A 17378-nucleotide genomic window follows, 5' to 3' on the forward strand; every position below is an offset into this window, starting at 1 on the left:
AAACTTTCGGCAAAGTTAGCAGCTAGCACTGTTGGTCGCCTCAACTGTTGAAAGGTAGCACTGTTGTTCGCTAGCACTGTCAGCCGCTAGCACTGTTAGTAGCTACCACTGTTAGCAGCTAGCATTGTTATCTGCAAGAACTATTAGCAGCTAGCACTTTAGCGGCAAACACTGTTAGTAGCTAGCACTGTTAGCAGCTAGCACTATTAGTCGCTAGCACTGTTAAAAGGTATCACTGTTGTTCGCTTGCACTGTTAGCCGCCAGCACTGTTAGTAGCTAACACTGTTAGCAGCTAGCATTATTTGTCGCTAGCACTGTTAGCTGCTAGCACTGTTAACTGCAAGCATTATTAGTCGTTAGCACTGTGAGCAGCTAGCACTGTTAGCTGCTAGAACTCTTAGTCACTAGAACTGTTAGCAGCGAGAACTGTTAGTTGCTAGCACTGTTAGTAACTAGCACTGTTAGCAGCTAGCATTATTTGTCGCTAGCACTGTTAGCAGCTAGAACTGTTAGCGGCAAACACTGTTAGCAGCGAGCATTATTAGTCGCTAGCACTGTGAGCAGCTAGCACTGTTAGCTGCTAGAACTGTAAGTCATTACAACTGTTAGCAGCGAGAACTGTTAGTAGCTAGCACTGTTAGTAACTAGCACTGTTAGCAGCTAGCATTATTTGTCGCTAGCACTGTTAGCTGCTAGCACTGTTAACTGCAAGCATTGTTAGCAGCTAGCTTGCAATTACGCTAAATAATACACTTATTTTATTAAAGTTAAGTGATTATATTTAATTCATTTTTATTATATTTATTTCATTATTTGATGCTGAGAAGCTGAAAAGATAAATGTAAGCTCAATATTTTTAGTTAAATATATAATATGTACGTGTCAGACCCTCTTCATGATAAATCCCTGTTGATCCGTGTTATACGCCCTGAATGGAGGAAAGTGGGGCGACCTCGTTCACGCCCGTCCTGTGACAGACGTCCTTCTGTTGTCTGCTGTGACCGGCGTCACTTTGAATCATATTTCCTTGTTATGATGATGATGGTGATGATGATGATGATGATGATGGTGATGAAGGACACGAGTGGCTCTGGTCCAGATCTGGACGAGTCCTAATTAACGTCGACTGGAAATGACTCTGTTTCTCCCTGAGCCAGTGATGAGAAGATTGATTTTTATGAAGATGTTTTTAGCAAATGAATCTGGAAGATTCTTTTGTGCCTGGATTGAACCGGATTATGATCAGAGTTAACATTAACAGTTAAACTGCATCAATAATGCTTTAAACAACATATTTTTCTCCTCCTTAAACACTTTAAATAGATCTGATTATCTTGTAGGTGGACAATTATTATTTTACTTAATATATGTTTAAATAAATATTAAAATGTCTAAATAAATTAATGGATAAACAACCTTGATTTTTATTTTTATCAAAAGGTGCCACATATATATATATAGATTCACACATTTGAATTATTTATGTATTTCGTAAATTCAACATGTTTTATTTTAGTATTTATACATTTTGCTTTTTATTAAAATCCTTTTCTTCTATTTTTCAACTTTTATTTTGAAATGTCTCTGACATTAATCAAATAGAAAAATATAAATGAATAAGGGTGTAAAAGTGTAATGTATGAATTCATAATTTAATAATGGAGGAATAACAAAATACATAAGTAATTAAATGACATCTAAATGAAAGTTTAAATGTGTTGACGTACATCAGAATATAAAAAGTGATTTTATTTTGTATTATATTAAATATATTTAAAATTAACTTAACATTGACATATTTTTCAATAGTTAAATCATTTTTGTATTAAAGGTTGAGTTTCTTTTCATTAAAAAAATATTCAATCATTTGTATATTGACAGTTTTTTTGTTGTTTATTTAAATTGATTTAATTTTAATCAGATTATTTTTTCTTCTATTGTCGATCATTTTAAATTCGTTGTTGTCCGTCGCCCTATTTTACCAACTTTTTTCTAATATTGAATTTAATTAACTACAAATTAATTATTTTTTTCTCCCAATAATTCAAAAATATTTATCAGAAAATTAAACTCCATCTTTAATTTTGAAAATATAAGATTTTTAATTATTAAATAATTAAAAAAGAAAATACTTAAAACTTAATTAATTTTTAAAAAAAAGAAGGAAATTTTGTGTAGAAATATATGAATAAATATATATAAACACAGAAACTGCAGCGTTATACAACATAAATATTTATTCACGTCTTTATTTTTTAACGTAAACATTGAGTAATGTATTTATACATTCATTATAATTAAGTTGATAACAATGAATTGACGTGTCAATCAAACCCTTCGTCGACCTTGATTAAAACAGTTTATCAACGATCATTTAAAAATGCTGGCGTCCTCCTGCAACATAACCAACATGGCGTCCACACGGAGCAGGAAGTCTATTTAAAGTGTTATTACCTGCTCCAGGCTCCTGCAGAGGAACAGGATCAGAACTCGTTTCATGTCCGGAACCAACGCGCCGATATCGCCCCCCGCTGTGATTACTCAGCACTTTTACCCTCTCAGCGGCTTTAGTGGAGTCTGTGATCTCTGCACAAGTGTTGCCTCCCGGACCCCTGTACCCCTGTACCCCCTCCTCCTGGACAGTCATCATTTATAGCCGTTAGCATGTCGAGCTTTGAGACTCGACCTCCAGACGGAGACGCTTCGAGGACTTTATCACCTGAGACTCCTTTTTTTTTATAATCTGCTGAGTCGGCGCTTCTGGTTTTAGTCCAGGCGAGCCACGAATACTTCCACCTGAGAAAGACCAGCTGGTCGCTCACTTTGTCGACTCATGTTTGTAAAATAGAAGATGATCTCAGCTCCAGATCCAGATCCAAATGGAGTCACAGTTCTAGAGGAAAATGACGGTGGAGCTCAGGACGTGAAGGAACAATCGACCTTTCAAAATAAGAGTTGTGACTTTGAAGTAGTTCAGTTGAATCAGAATATTTAAATGTCATTTCAAATGTACACATTTTCATTGTTTCTATATTCTAAGGTTTGAATTTTGTTTTCATTGACTAATTGAAATTAATTATTTGTATATTTAAAGGTTTAATTCAGGTTTTTTTCATTTTTTTTTTCCAAGTAATTTAATTAAAAAAATCTAAAAAAGATTCAAGATTGTTATCTTTTTTTTTTTAACAATGGAGTTTGATGTTATAGTTTCAATAACTAAAAACATAATAATATAAATTATATATTTGTAGCCTTTTAACATCAATACAAAAATGTTTGGACTAAAGTTCAAAGATTTTTAATTCAAATGACTATGATATGAAAAATATAGATTTTTGAAATTTGATTTTTAAAACTTTATTTGTAAAATCAAATAAATACTTTAAATCAGTTGTTTTGGCACTATTGTACTTTGAGTTTTATATTGAATGAAAAAATATATTTTTAAATTTTGAATTATAACTGGGATATTAAACTCTATGTGTAAAAAACAATAAAGAATAAATATTCAAATGTTATTATTATTTAAAAATAATAATAAGAATAATAATATTTAAATATTTATTGAATATTTATATCCAATTAAAATGATGGAAAATTTTAAATGGAAAATATTAAATGTATTTATTTTAAAAAATCTATGCTTAAAAAATTAAAATAGAAAAGAACAAAATACAAAGTTTCCAACAAACACTTGTACTTCCATAGGATTGACACTGACTTCCAGACACTGAAACCATCCTGGTCGTCTCTGCTCTCAGTTAATATTCATCGTCAATTAAACCTTCGTAACGAGAACAAGAACGACTTTCCTCTCCTCGTGTCAATGTCACAACAACAACAACAACAACAACAACAACCACTGAAGATCTTCAAGATATTCCTGCTCGTCCTGAAATCCCTGCAGATCCATCAGCTGCTGAAACCCCTCAGGATCGCAGATTGAATCCTCAGAACGATGATCGGAAGCAGATGTCGAGGGTTCTGAGATTACGCCCGAGGCTCTAAATACCTTTTCGGAAGAAAAAAAAAACACCGGAATCTCTGCTTCACAGACTCATTTCCTTGTTGGTGAACCTGTTCTGTGAGGAAACATATTTACACGAGTGACGCAGAAGGTTCGTCTTTAGAGAGCGTTTGCTCTCCGTGGTGCGTTCAGGTGCTGCCAGGACTGTGGGAAATCCTTGAGGTTCCAACTCGTTATTGAAACGCTGACTATGTTTTCTGTGGTTTTGCTTTAGCTGCCAGTTTATATTTATCTCAACTCGTGCTAGGATTTATAAAAACTAATAGTTTTTGTTGCGTAACCCGAGTACATACGTCTGCTTCACCTCAAACTATCAATACACTTAAATATTGTGTATTATTTTTACAATACCACATCAACATTCAACAGCCTTTTAGTCACATTTAGTTTTTTTATGGTTCATGTGTGTCAGAACTGACGCCTTCTTCGACCTCCTGTCAAACCTGTCGTAAACCTGTCGTCATGGCGACGACGAAAACATAAAAAAACATTCATGAGAACAAAACTCTCACTTGTGAACAGACACCTTGAGTCTGATGTGGAGGATTTGATCTGCAGGAATTAATGAGAATCGAGTGTGTTCTCTCTCTCTCCCTCTCTCTCTCTCTGTCTCTGTCTCTCTCTCTCTCTCTCTCTCTCTCCGTCTCTCTCTCTGTCTCTCTCTCTCTCTCCGTCTCTCTCCATCTCTCTCTCTCTCTCTCTCTCTCTCTCTCTCCGTCTCTCTCTCTCCCTCTCCCTCTCTCGCTCTCTCTCTCTCTCTCTCTCTCTCTCTCTCTCCGTCTCTCTCTCTCTCCGTCTCTCTTCATCTCTCTCTCTCTCTCTGTCTCTCTCTCTCTCTCCGTCTCTCTCTCTCTCTCTCTCTCTCCGTCTCTCTCTCTCTCGCTCACCGTGGGAACTGCTGACTCCACACTCGCTCTGAAACATGATGACTAATCGAAAAATAATTGCTTGGACTCAAGACTCCACTTGTGAATGAGCCTTATTAAGGTCACCGTGGCGACGCCTGTCCGCCCTGATGAATTAGCTTCTCGCGTCCTACGCCGTCTCCTCGTCGTTGTCGTCGTCGATGGGCGACGAGCTAGGAAAGCGTCACCGTCGACGACGGTCCAACGGACACCTCTATGTACACTTGACCTTCTTAGAGGTGTTTGAAAAGTATGGATATGGCGATATATCGCGTTTTTCTGCAGCTAAATTAACATTGAAATCCAGTGATATCCCAGGCATGACTGAGGACGAGAGGATACAGTCGACTCAAGCAGTTTTTAAAGCTGATGTTTGGACGTATTTTGGTTTGAAAACAAATGAAAGCAGTTACGACTGAGGACAAGAGGATACAGTCGACTCCAGCAGTTTTTAAAGCTGATGTTTGGACATATTTTGGTTTGAAAACGAATGAAAGCAGTTATGACTGAGGACGAGAGGATACAGTAACTCCAGCAGTTTTTAAAGCTGATGTTTTGACATATTTTGGTTTGAAAACGAATGAAAGCAGTTATGACTGAGGACGAGAGGATACAGTCGACTCAAGCAGTTTGTAAAGCTGATGTTTGGACGTATTTTGGTTTGAAAACAAATGAAAACAGTTACAACTGAGGACGAGAGGATACAGTGACTCCGGCAGTTTTTAAAGCTGATGTTTGGACATATTTTGGTTTGAAAACGAATGAAAGCAGTTATGACTTAGGACGAGAGGATACAGTAACTCCAGCAGTTTTTAAAACTGATGTTTGGACATATTTTGGTTTGAAAACGAATGAAAGCAGTTATGACTGAGGACGAGAGGATACAGTCGACTCAAGCAGTTTTTAAAGTTGATGTTTGGACGTATTTTGGTTTGAAAACAAATGAAAACAGTTACGACTGAGGACGAGAGGATACAGTGACTCCGGCAGTTTTTAAAGCTGATGTTTGGACATATTTTGGTTTCAAAACAAATGAAAGCAGTTACAACTGAGGACGAGAGGATACAGTGAGTCCAGCATTTTTTAAAGCTGATGTTTGGACATATTTTGGTTTGAAAACAAATGAAAGCAGTTACAACTGAGGACGAGAGGATACAGTGACTCCAGCAGCTTTTAAAGCTGATGTTTGGACATATTTTGGTTTGAAATCAAATGAAAGCAGTTACAACTGAGGACGAGAGGATACATTGACTCCAGCAGCTTTTAAAAGCTGATGTTTGGACATATTTTGGTTTGAAAACAAATGAAAGCAGTTACAACTTCGTAAAGTCATGTGGTCTGTAAATTCTGAAACACCAGAGTCAAGTACTCGACAATACTACACATATATACTTGTTACTACAGTATCAGAATATATCGGTTCGTTGACCGTGTATCGGCTGAAACGAGTCAGCTGGTCATCTTCATTTTTGGGGGGGAGGACGTGACATTAACACAAAACAAAAATGAACTGATAAAGTCAGAAATTTGTCAATATTTAATTCCTGTTAAAATATTTTTTAACACTTTGAGGAAAAAAACACACACAGCTGAAACAATTAGTAATTAAAATATATAACACTAATATTATAAACAATACTTCTTAACAATACAAAAATATTATGAATGAAAGTTAAATGTTTTTAAGACATTCCCCTTGTGTTAGACCCGTGACCAGTGATCAAAGATCTCATGTGTTAGAGGCGGGTAAGGTTAACGCTCGTTAACTACCAAGATTAGCTAATAAACTTTATTAAATGGGCCTGCTTGAGACCTTGGCTCCCACAAGGGTTTGATTGACGGCAAACATCTTCAAAGATAACAAAGGTGTCTCTTGTGTTTCGTCATCTTTTAGATTTTTTTACATTTATTTAGACGACAACTCTTGTCGTAACGTTGTCGTCGACACGCGCTCGTCACCGTCGCACACCATCGTGACGTCGTCTGATGTTCAAACACAACATTTCTGGCGTCACAAAAACCTCAGTAAACAGGCTCGACGTACGACAGACGAGGAACCGCATGACATTGAAATGACCTCCGAGAGTTGCTGCATCCTGTCGGCTGCCAAACACACACACATTAACACAGACGACACACAAAGACGGAGACACACACACACTCACTCACAATTGATTTATGAAGCATTCTCCATCACACACACAACACTGAACCAATAACCCTCCCAGACAGACTGTCACCTGCAGCGCCCTCTAGAGGATCAACGTTTATGACCTACAGTTAAATCCGATGCTACAATTTTTATGGTCAAAATTATAACTGTTATCATCTGAAATTAAATTTAAATTTTAACGTTGTGTTCAAGTGCTTTCATCTTATGTTAATGACTTTAATAATAATATATTAATCAATATTTATTGCCAGTGTTGTAAACACAACAGAAGGAAATAAAGGTTTGACAAAATACAATAAGTTAGAACGACACAACGATAAAATGGCCTATAAATCTAAAATAAATAATAAAATAAATGTTATAAAAACTCAATATAAATAAAATGTTAAATCGAAAGATATTTTCTTATTTATTTATTTTATTCATTATTATTATTTATTATGTATTCATTATATAATTTATATATTTTATTTTATTTTATTTTATTTTTTATTATTTATTTATCGTTTTTCTAAATAATCATTATGTATTTCATTTAAATGCTGATCGTTTGGTTTTGTCTGAATTGATATTTATTTTATATAATCGGCCATTTTGTTACCAATTTTTTCTTTGAGTCTTTAAAACGTATTTTCACAAATATAAATCCTTTTGACTTTCTTTGATATAAATATGAAACAGGTTTGTTATATTCAAACAATTTGTTTTAAAAATCTTTAAAAATGTTAAAATTTTCCTCTTGTTTAAATGAAAACTTAAATTTTATGAATTATTGAGATTTAAAAAAATGTTCTGTACTGAACATCACAACTGTTATAGTTGTGTGTTTAGCTTTGTTATAGATATACAAGTGTATGTGCGTGTAGTATAGTACTTTATAAAATACATTTATTTCTAGTCAAATCAACAAGTTTTTTGTCAACAAGTTGATTTTTAGACGCAATAATAGAATAAAAAAAACGGTATTAATGAAATAAGATAATTTGTATTTAGTTAGTAAAGCAAAGTGTGTGTTAGTAGCATCGTGTGTGTGTGTGTGTGTGTGTGTGTGTGTGTGTGTGTGTGTGTGTGTGTGTGTGTGTGTGTGTGTGTGTGTGTGTGTGTGTGTGTGTGTGTGTGTGTGTGTGTGTGTGTGTGTGTGCTGCATTAATTAATTCATCTGGATTACAGTCCAGATTTAGCAGCCATTCATCCACATCTCACTAATATAATCTCCCGCCCAACAGCGACTTATCTGGCTGAGCCTGTGTGGAGAGTCTGTTGTGTTGTCGTCTTAGTCGCCTCTTCGTTGATCTGCAGCCGGCGGCTCATCCATTGTCCCTCACACCCCCGTCCTCCCTCGTCCTCCCCCGTCCTCCCCCGTCCTCCCTCGTCCTCCCCCGTCCTCCCTCGTCCTCCCCTGTCATCCCCCCTTCTCCGGTCACACCACTTCCTGCTAAATCCCATTAGCAGCCGGGCGACTCGGAGAAATCATAAACGGGTTGAGTTGATGGATGCGGATGTTTCTCCTTCGCTGTCGAGCCGTGATCCGACCGTCCAAGAGTTCGACTCGTCATGTCTTTGGATCAGAATTAAATAATTTTATTTTTTTTATTTTTTTCGATGACTGAGGACAAGAGGATACTTTAAAAAATATATATATTTTAATAAAATATAAAATGTGATAAAGAGGTTTTTTTCGCTGTCGAGCCGTGATCCAACCATCCAAGGGTTCGACTCGTCATGTCTGGAATCAAAATGATATAATTCGATTTTTTCTTATTTTAAATGTACAATTAACAAGCAAATATCCACAGTGTTCGCTTATTTTTGTGTTTCAATTAAACTTCCGCACAACAAACAATGAAATCCCGTGAGATCCCTTCGATGACTGAGGACGAGAGGATACTTTTTTTAATATATATATATTTTAATAAAATATAAAATGTGATAAAGAGGTTTTTTTGGCTGTCGAGCCGTGATCCAACCATCCAAGGGTTTGACTCGTCATGTCTGGGATCAAAGTTAAATAATTTTTTTTTTTTTTAAATGTACAATTAACAAGCAAATATCCACAGTGTTTGCTTATTTTTGTGTTTCAATTAAACTTCCGCACAACGGACAATGAAATCCCGTGTGATCCCGTCGATGACTGAGGACGAGAGGATACTTTTTTTTTAATATATATATTTTAATAAAATATAAAATGTGATAGAGATGTTTTTTTTCGCTGTCGAGCCGTGATACAACCATCCAAGGGTTCGACTCGTCATGTCTGGGATCAAAGTTAAATAATTATTTTATTTTTCTTTTTTTTAATTTACAATTAACAAGCAAATATCCACAGTGTTCGCTTATTTTTGTGTTTCAATTAAACTTCCGCACAACGGACAATGAAATCCCGTGTGATCCCTTCGATAACTGAGGACGAGAGGATACTTTTTTTTAATATATAGATATATATATCTATATATATCTATATATACTGTATATATAGATATATATATTTTAATAGAATATAAAATGTGATAAAGACTTTTTTTCGCTGTCGAGCCGTGATCCAACCATCCAAGGGTTCGACTCGTCGTGTCTGGAATCAAAATGATGTAATTCGATTTTTTCTTATTTTAAATGTACAATTAACAAGCAAATAGCCACAGTGTTCGCTTATTTTTGTGTTTCAATTAAACTTCCGCACAACAAACAATGAAATCCCGTGAGATCCCTTCGATGACTGAGGACGAGAGGATACTTTTTTTAATATATATATATTTTAATAAAATATAAAATGTGATAAAGAGGTTTTTTTCGCCTGTCGAGCCGTGATACAACCATCCAAGGGTTCGACTCGTCATGTCTGGGATCAAAGTTAAATAATTCTTTTTTTTTTTTCTTTTAAAATTTACAATTAACAAGCAAATATCCACAGTGTTTGCTTATTTTTGTGTTTCAATTAAACTTCCGCACAACGGACAATGAAATCCTGTGTGATCCCTTCGATAACTGAGGACGAGAGGATACTTTTTTTTAATATATATATATATATATATATATATATATATATATATATATATATATACTGTATATATACTGTATATATATATATATATTTTAATAGAATATAAAATGTGATAAAGACTTTTCTTCGCTGTCGAGCCGTGATCCGACCCTCCAAGGGTTCGACTCGTCATGTCTGATCGACTGAGGATCCTGTTCTATTGATTATTACTGTCTGACATTTTATTTTGAAAGAAAAAAGATGGCATTTTCTAAATTGACGTTAGCCTGTGATTGTCTCAGTCAAGATTACTCAAAAAACAAACCTGTGAACTAGTGTGACTGTAAACTTTCCCACGGTCCCTGAATGCATCACCTGTATAGGTAAAAGCATGGGTTTGACTTCAGTTCTAGAACAGAACGAAAACCAGGTTTATTCAGACGTGGACTTTCATTGAACTCCTCACTACTGGGAAGACGGCGAGTATAATCCCGAGAAATCGTTGTTATCGACCGTTGTCTGCCGGCTCGTCCAGTTCCCTCGCTGAAAAAAGATGCTCGTTTTGGCCTCAAACTGACCTGTTTACAGAAAACACGGATCCTCTCTGTGACGCCGAGCTTCGCTCAAGATGCTTTTTTCTTAATCCGGCGTCTCCCCTGAGAGATTAGCTCCGTCGCCGAGGCTGGAATTAAACCACGAATGGTGTCAGTGAAGCAGTTCAACTGTTGGGCAGCAGATGGGGCTTTTTTTCGAGCCCCTTATTTAACAGTGTTTTGAAAATTTAGTTGGAAATTAACTTTAAAATAGACCATTTTTTGGAGGATGAATGAGAGAATCTGCCAGTGTGATGTCATCAGTGATGGCCGTGGTTTAAGTGTCGTTATGACACTCGTGTGTTGAAGTTTATTGAAATATTGCTATTGTATTTTCACTATAATCTCTTTCAAATATATATATATATTTTTTAAATGTTCATTTATAGGATTTTTTGTTATTATTATTTATTATTTTTTCATTTTTAATTTACAATTAACAAGCAAATATCCACAGTGTTAGTTTATTTTTGTGTTGCAACTAAACTTCCGCACAACGGACAATGAAATCCCGTCAGATTCCGTCGATAACTGAGGACGAGAGGATACATATTTAAAAATATATATATTTTAATAACATGTAAAAAGTGATAAAGAGCAAAACATATCTTCAAAAATAAACACTATAAGTACAACTAAAAGGAGGAAAAGGAATAAAACAAACCAAAAAATATGTAATATGTTGAAATTTATATTAAATAAACAAGCAAATCATATACATATATCTTTAATGTTCCTTTATAGTTTATATTTTAACAAAGTGTGTGTAAAATGAAATAATTACATTTTGTTGTTCATTTTTTGTTAGTTTTTGTACATTTAAATGTAAATATCCACAGTGTTAGTTTATTTTTGTGTTGCAACTAAACTTCCGCACAACGAACAATGAAATCCCGTCGATGACTGAGGACGAGAGGATACATATTTTTTTTTAATATATTTTAATAACATTTCAAAAGTGATAAAGAGCAAAACATATCTTCAAAAATAAAGACTATAAGTAAAAGAAAAAATGGGAAAAAAGGCATAAAACAAACAAAAAAATGTGTAATAAATTGAAATTTATATTAAATAAACAAGCAAATTTGCCATTTCTACTCGATCAAACTCATTTATTGGTTCAAAGTTATAATGAATATAGTTTTGTGTTTATTTATGGGAATATATTTAAGAGGGCGGGGCTTAGAACGAGCAAAAATCATATTTAAAAAAATAATTGAAGAAGATTTTAGGTGATTACAATTCAATAGAATACACCAACCTGGAAATATTCAACAGATTGTTTCGATTCAAAGTTCATTCAAAGACGTTCGTCTCCCCTCGTCGGTTCTAAGTGGGCGTCGCCCTCCTCCTGTCGCGCCGCCAGAGTCTGAGTCAGGGTGTGTTCCCGATCCAGAGTGTGACGCCTCATCTTTTCCCTCCGCCGCTCCATGAATGATTCAACAATGTCCTTCTTGTTTCCACGAAAATATCGTTGTTTCCGCCCATGTGGGCCTGAGTTCTGGTGGCTGCAGCAGCCGGCGGTTCAGACGCAGGTCAGGACTTCAGAACCGCGGAGCCCACGTTAGCCTTGAAACCTTCTAATGACTGTTTAATAGTCATTAGCAAGTGTTAACTGGTCATGAAAAGATTCGGAGAAGAGGATGAAGTGTCTTCTAGTGGTGGATCGTGACTCTTTTACTGCCTCTGAGGGCGGATCTGAACATAATGTCAAGAAGGAACAACTGTCGGGCTGCACTTGAACGCATCATCTGACCCTCAAAATAACTCGACCACGCCGGGAACAGTCAGTGGAACAACCGAAAAAACACTTTTTATTCTGAATGACCTCCTCTCTCCGAGTGCTTCTCGGAAACCGTGGTAACCAAACCACCATCTTTTCCTGAGAGAAAACATTATTTATTTCTGTTGGCTTGATTACTACTGTCTGAAAGGTGTTTTATTTTGAAAAGAAAATGGTATTTTCTCTGAAGTAACATTGGCTTGTGACTCTAGACACGTTAAGACACTTTTTTGATTTAAATTTACTTCAAAAATAAACCTGTAAACTAGTGAAGATAAGAGAAATACAATCATTCTGTTATTTATTTTTAATGTTTATGTCTGGATGGTCAATGAATACAATGATACTGGGGACTCCTGTTCCAACGGAGGGGATTTTCAAGGCGTTCCCGGGCCTGATCCGAGGGCTGGGCGGGAATCCCGGTGATAGTCGAAGCAACATGTGTCGTTGAGTGTGCGACTGAAGCTCTGAATGAGACGTAATCCTCAGTAAAGCTGCACCAGCACAAGTGTAACATCAGGCTCGTCTGCTCACGTGTTCCGAGCTGAAGAAGAATCTTCATTCATTCTCTTTGACGCTTAATCGCTTACGGGGGTCGCGGGGGGGGCGGAGTCTATCCCAGTTTCTTCGGGCGTGAGGCAGGGGACACCCTGGACAGGACGCCAGTCCATCTCAGGGCACACAAAGAAACACAACCATTCACACACACACACTCACACCTACAGACAATTCCCCCATGTTCTCAATCAACCTCTGTATGTTTTTGGACTGTGGGAGGAAACCGGAGTGCCCGGAGTAAACCGACGCCACACGTGGAGAACATACAAATTCACACAGAACATTTTTTTTCACTTTTTAACTTCTGTTGTCCTGAGAACTGGTGATGCCGGTTTAAAAATATGATTTATAGATTTCCTTTTCGTTTAAACCCGGTCAATGTCTCTAATGCTGGTTTCATATGTGCAAAGAAAATACGGTCGACGCCCTCTAGTGGTCGACATGTGAATCTATTCCGGTTGACGAAAACACAAGTGTTGGCTCTAAATATATTTCATAGTGGTGTAATTAAATGTTGATACACTTGAATATTGCAAAATATATATATAGTTACAGCTAGTGATCCTCCATAGCCAAGGAAAAACAATGGAATCCCGTAAGGTCCTGGGGATGGCTGAGGATTAGAGGATACAGTCGACTCCAGCAGCTTTTAAAGCTCATGTTTAGACATATTTTGTTTTTTAAAACATATGAAAGCAGTTACGACTTCGTCAAGAGGCATGCAATGAACCCCTCAGTTATCTTCATAATCTCAGGTTCTACATCAGGTTCATTTGGTGCTCCGCCCTCTAACCGCTTCGCTATTGGTTTATCCTCGAGGCCCTGCCTGTTTCTGAGAAAGCTTAATGAACTCGCCACCCAGCTGGGTGCAGTCAACTTCCTATAATGGCGGGAAACACCCGCCGCACTTCCCCCAACTGAAAACTCAGCAAGAAAGGCGGCTGCTGGGCGACGAGGTTAGAGGGCTTCGCACCAATTCGTAGAACCTGAGATTATGAAGATAACTCAGGGGTTCTACTTTATATTGGTGCTCCGCCCTCTAACCGCTTCGCTATTGGTTTAAACCCAAGGGGAATCCCGACGGGATCAATGTACCCCCAGCTAGACGCCGCTCCTGACAGCAGCATCACTAGGGCCCAGCTGACCTGAGCTTGTCGAGTGCACCGCACAGCACTGCCATGTTGTTTGTTTTTCTTAAACAACATGGCATTAACCTGTCTTGATCATAATCATGTTTCACTGTCAAAAGCCCTTGGGAAGCGCTCGGCAGGCCACATAATCTGTCATCGTGTGATCTGGGCCTAGGCAAACGAAGCAGACATGTGTCTCCCCTCTTCAGGGACACACATTGTTCATTTCAAAATTCATACGCCATCGTTACATTCCACTGTCAGGAGCTTTCAGCTGAGTTGTAAAGGAGGAGGAAGTGCGGCGGGTGTTTCCCGTCTTTATCGGAAGTGGACCGCACCCAGCTGGGTGGAGAGTTCATTAAGCTTTCTCAGAGACGAGGCGGGGCCTCAAGGATAAACCAATAGCAAAGCGGTTACAGGGCGGAGCACCAATATGAAGTAGAACCTGCGATATCCCGATATTTTTAAAGCTCATGTTTGGACATATTTTGGTTTTTAAAACAAATGAAAGCAGTAACGACTTCGTCAAGAGTCATGCAATGAAATCCTGCGATATCACGGCGATGACCGTGGACGAGAGGATACAGGGACACCAGCACGTTCTAAAAAGTTGATGTTTGGACATATTTTGGTTTGATAACAAATGAAAGCAGTTACGACTTCGTCAAGAGTCATGTGGTTTGTAAATTCTGCAACACCATAGTCAAGTACTCGACAATACTACACATATATATTTCAGTATTGCTATATATCGTACTGTTCCCCCTGTATTACGATACGTATCGTATCAACGGGTTCTTGCCGATACACATCCCTAATATTTTGTCTGCTAATTCAGAATTTGTACTATTGCCCAAGAGCCCTCTAGTGGTCAACAATGTAACCACATACGTCATGTCTTCCTGTCACAGATGGTGCTGAGGCGTCGAGGCAGCAGAGAAATACACAAGGACAAGAAATCCACCAATCAGGTACAAGATTCTCATCATTTTCGGTTCAGTTTCATGAGGTTTTTGCTGGGATTAAAAAACTGTCACGACAGGAGGACAGCGCCGACCTCAGGTGTCAGCTCCAGTTCTCCAAGGAGGAGTCCAGCCTGATGAGGAAGAAGATGGCCAAGCTGGGCCGAGAGAAGGATGAACTGGAACAGGAGCTGCAAAAGTACAAGTCCGTCTACGGGGACGTGGATAGTCCGACCCCTCTGGCCGAGTGCTCCGGTGGAGGTCCGCACTCCACCAGGGAGGCGGAGCTCCGTCTGCGCCTGAAGATGGTGGAGGAGGAGGCCAACATCCTGGGGAGGAAGATAGTGGAGCTGGAGGTGGAGAACCGAAGCCTGCGGGCGGAGAACGAGGACATCCGGTGCCAGTACGAGCGGGACTGCTTCGGGCGGGAGCCGTTCTCCAGCATGCCCTCGTCGCCCTTCAGCGGCGACCCGCTGGAGTCGGCCAACGAGATGCGCCGACATCTGCAGTTCGTGGAGGAGGAGGCCGAGCTGCTCCGTCGCTCCATCGCCGAGATCGAGGACCACAACCGGCAGCTGACCTCGGAGCTGAACCGCTTCAAGTTCGGACCGGGAACCGAGGAGGGCGGCGAGCCCTACAAGACCGGCGCCGGCGGGAACGGCGGCGTGATGATGATGGAGGAGCTGAAGTCGGCGCGGATGCAGATCAACGAGCTGAGCGGGAAGGTGATGAAGCTGCAGTACGAGAACCGGGTCCTCATGTCCAACGTCCAGCGCTGCGATCTGGCCGCGCACCTCGGGTTCAGAACCGGCAGCCCGCGGGACAGCGACGCCGACAGCGACGCCGGGAGAAGAGAAGCCGCAGAGGAGGAGGAGGCCGGTCGACTTCTTCTCCTCCAACCCAAGAGGGAGGGTCCCATCGGGGGCGAGAGCGAGGAGGAAGACTTGTTCGAGAAAACCGGGACCACCTCGGGGTTCGGGAGCGTCAAACCGTCCGACGCAAGCGAGCCCAGCGCCCTGGAGCTCGCCGGCCGCAGGCGCGAGGAGCGCGAGTCGCTCACCAACGTCAAGCGAGAGGCGGACCGGCTCGGGAGGACCGTGGACCGCCTCATCACCGACACCGACAGCCTGGTGTTCGAGGGACACCTGCTGGTGACGACCGGGGACGGTCAGGAGGGGACTCCCGGGTCCAAACCGGACACTCAGGTCCTGGACACCATCAACACGCGCATGAAGGCGTTCCGCACCGAGCTGCACATCTTCATGGAGAAGCTGGACCACGCCGGCGAGGGGATGCGGGAGAGGACCGACGACCTGTCGCCCATGCCCAACCTGACCGAGTCCAGCAGCTTCCTTTCCAGCGTCACCTCCATGTCCAGGGATTCTCCCATCGCCACCTTCGGCAGAGACCTGGTGACGGACTTTCAGGTAAATCCTTTATAACAAATTACACTAAAAGGAACTAAGACTATTACTGAGTTAATGACATGGAAGTGAATCAGTGTCATCAGGTTGAGTTTAAGCATTTGATTCTTCTATGAAACAATTCAATTCAATATTCTCTATATCGACAGATTGATTTTGTTTTTACTGAATAATTGAATTCAACGATTTGTATATTGAGAGGTTGTTTAAATTTATTTATTACATTTTTAAAAAATTCAAAACAAATACATTTATTTGCAGCTACTGTGTTACAGTTCTTTTCTAATTCCAATCATTCAAAAATACATTCAGTAATTCAATATTTTTAATTCAATTAACTAATATTTACTGTTATACAAAAACATTTATATAGATATTTTCTAATGTTACGAATTAAAAAATAAATGTATTAAAAAATGTATTTTAGAATTTTTGGTATTTAGAATTAGAACTAATTTTGAAAATACTATTTTTTTTTTCAATTTAATGATTTAAAACGTAAACAAATTCGACTTTTCAATTTACAAATTTTTAGGGTTTTTTTTTATTTGTAACAATCCATTGCTGAAAAAAAACATTTAAATTTCAGTTTAGAGATTTAAAAATGTTGAATTCAATATTCTAATGGCACTGATATTCTTCCTGACGCTAGAGAAAAACCTGATACACAGCAGGTAGGAGTCACTCAGGCAGTTGACCGGGTTTGACTGTGGTGCAAAAGTAGGTTAAGCACACATACGGTGAGGGAAGTGAACGACAGGCGTCACAGTGTCGTCATACGAGGTCAATATCGAGGTCAATATCGAGGCGTCGCGGCGTCGTCGCGCTAACAAGAAGCTACACTT

At 38.9% G+C, this 17378-nt stretch overlaps 1 protein-coding gene across 2 annotated transcripts in view; it reads left to right on the forward strand.

Annotated features, from left to right (window-relative positions):
• mtcl1 (microtubule crosslinking factor 1) overlaps positions 1-17378 on the forward strand; it is a 63965-nt gene that overhangs the window by 17577 nt on the left and 29010 nt on the right. For both annotated transcript variants that reach the window (XM_087811706.1, XM_087811707.1), the window contains exons 4-5: positions 15059-15118; positions 15190-16536. In XM_087811706.1, the coding sequence (XP_087667832.1) occupies positions 15059-15118; positions 15190-16536 (1407 nt within the window). The remainder of the gene's footprint in view (positions 1-15058; positions 15119-15189; positions 16537-17378) is intronic.

This window comes from Callionymus lyra, chromosome 16 (genome assembly GCF_982586985.1).
Source record: "Callionymus lyra chromosome 16, fCalLyr1.hap1.1, whole genome shotgun sequence".
NCBI lineage: Eukaryota > Metazoa > Chordata > Actinopteri > Syngnathiformes > Callionymidae > Callionymus > Callionymus lyra.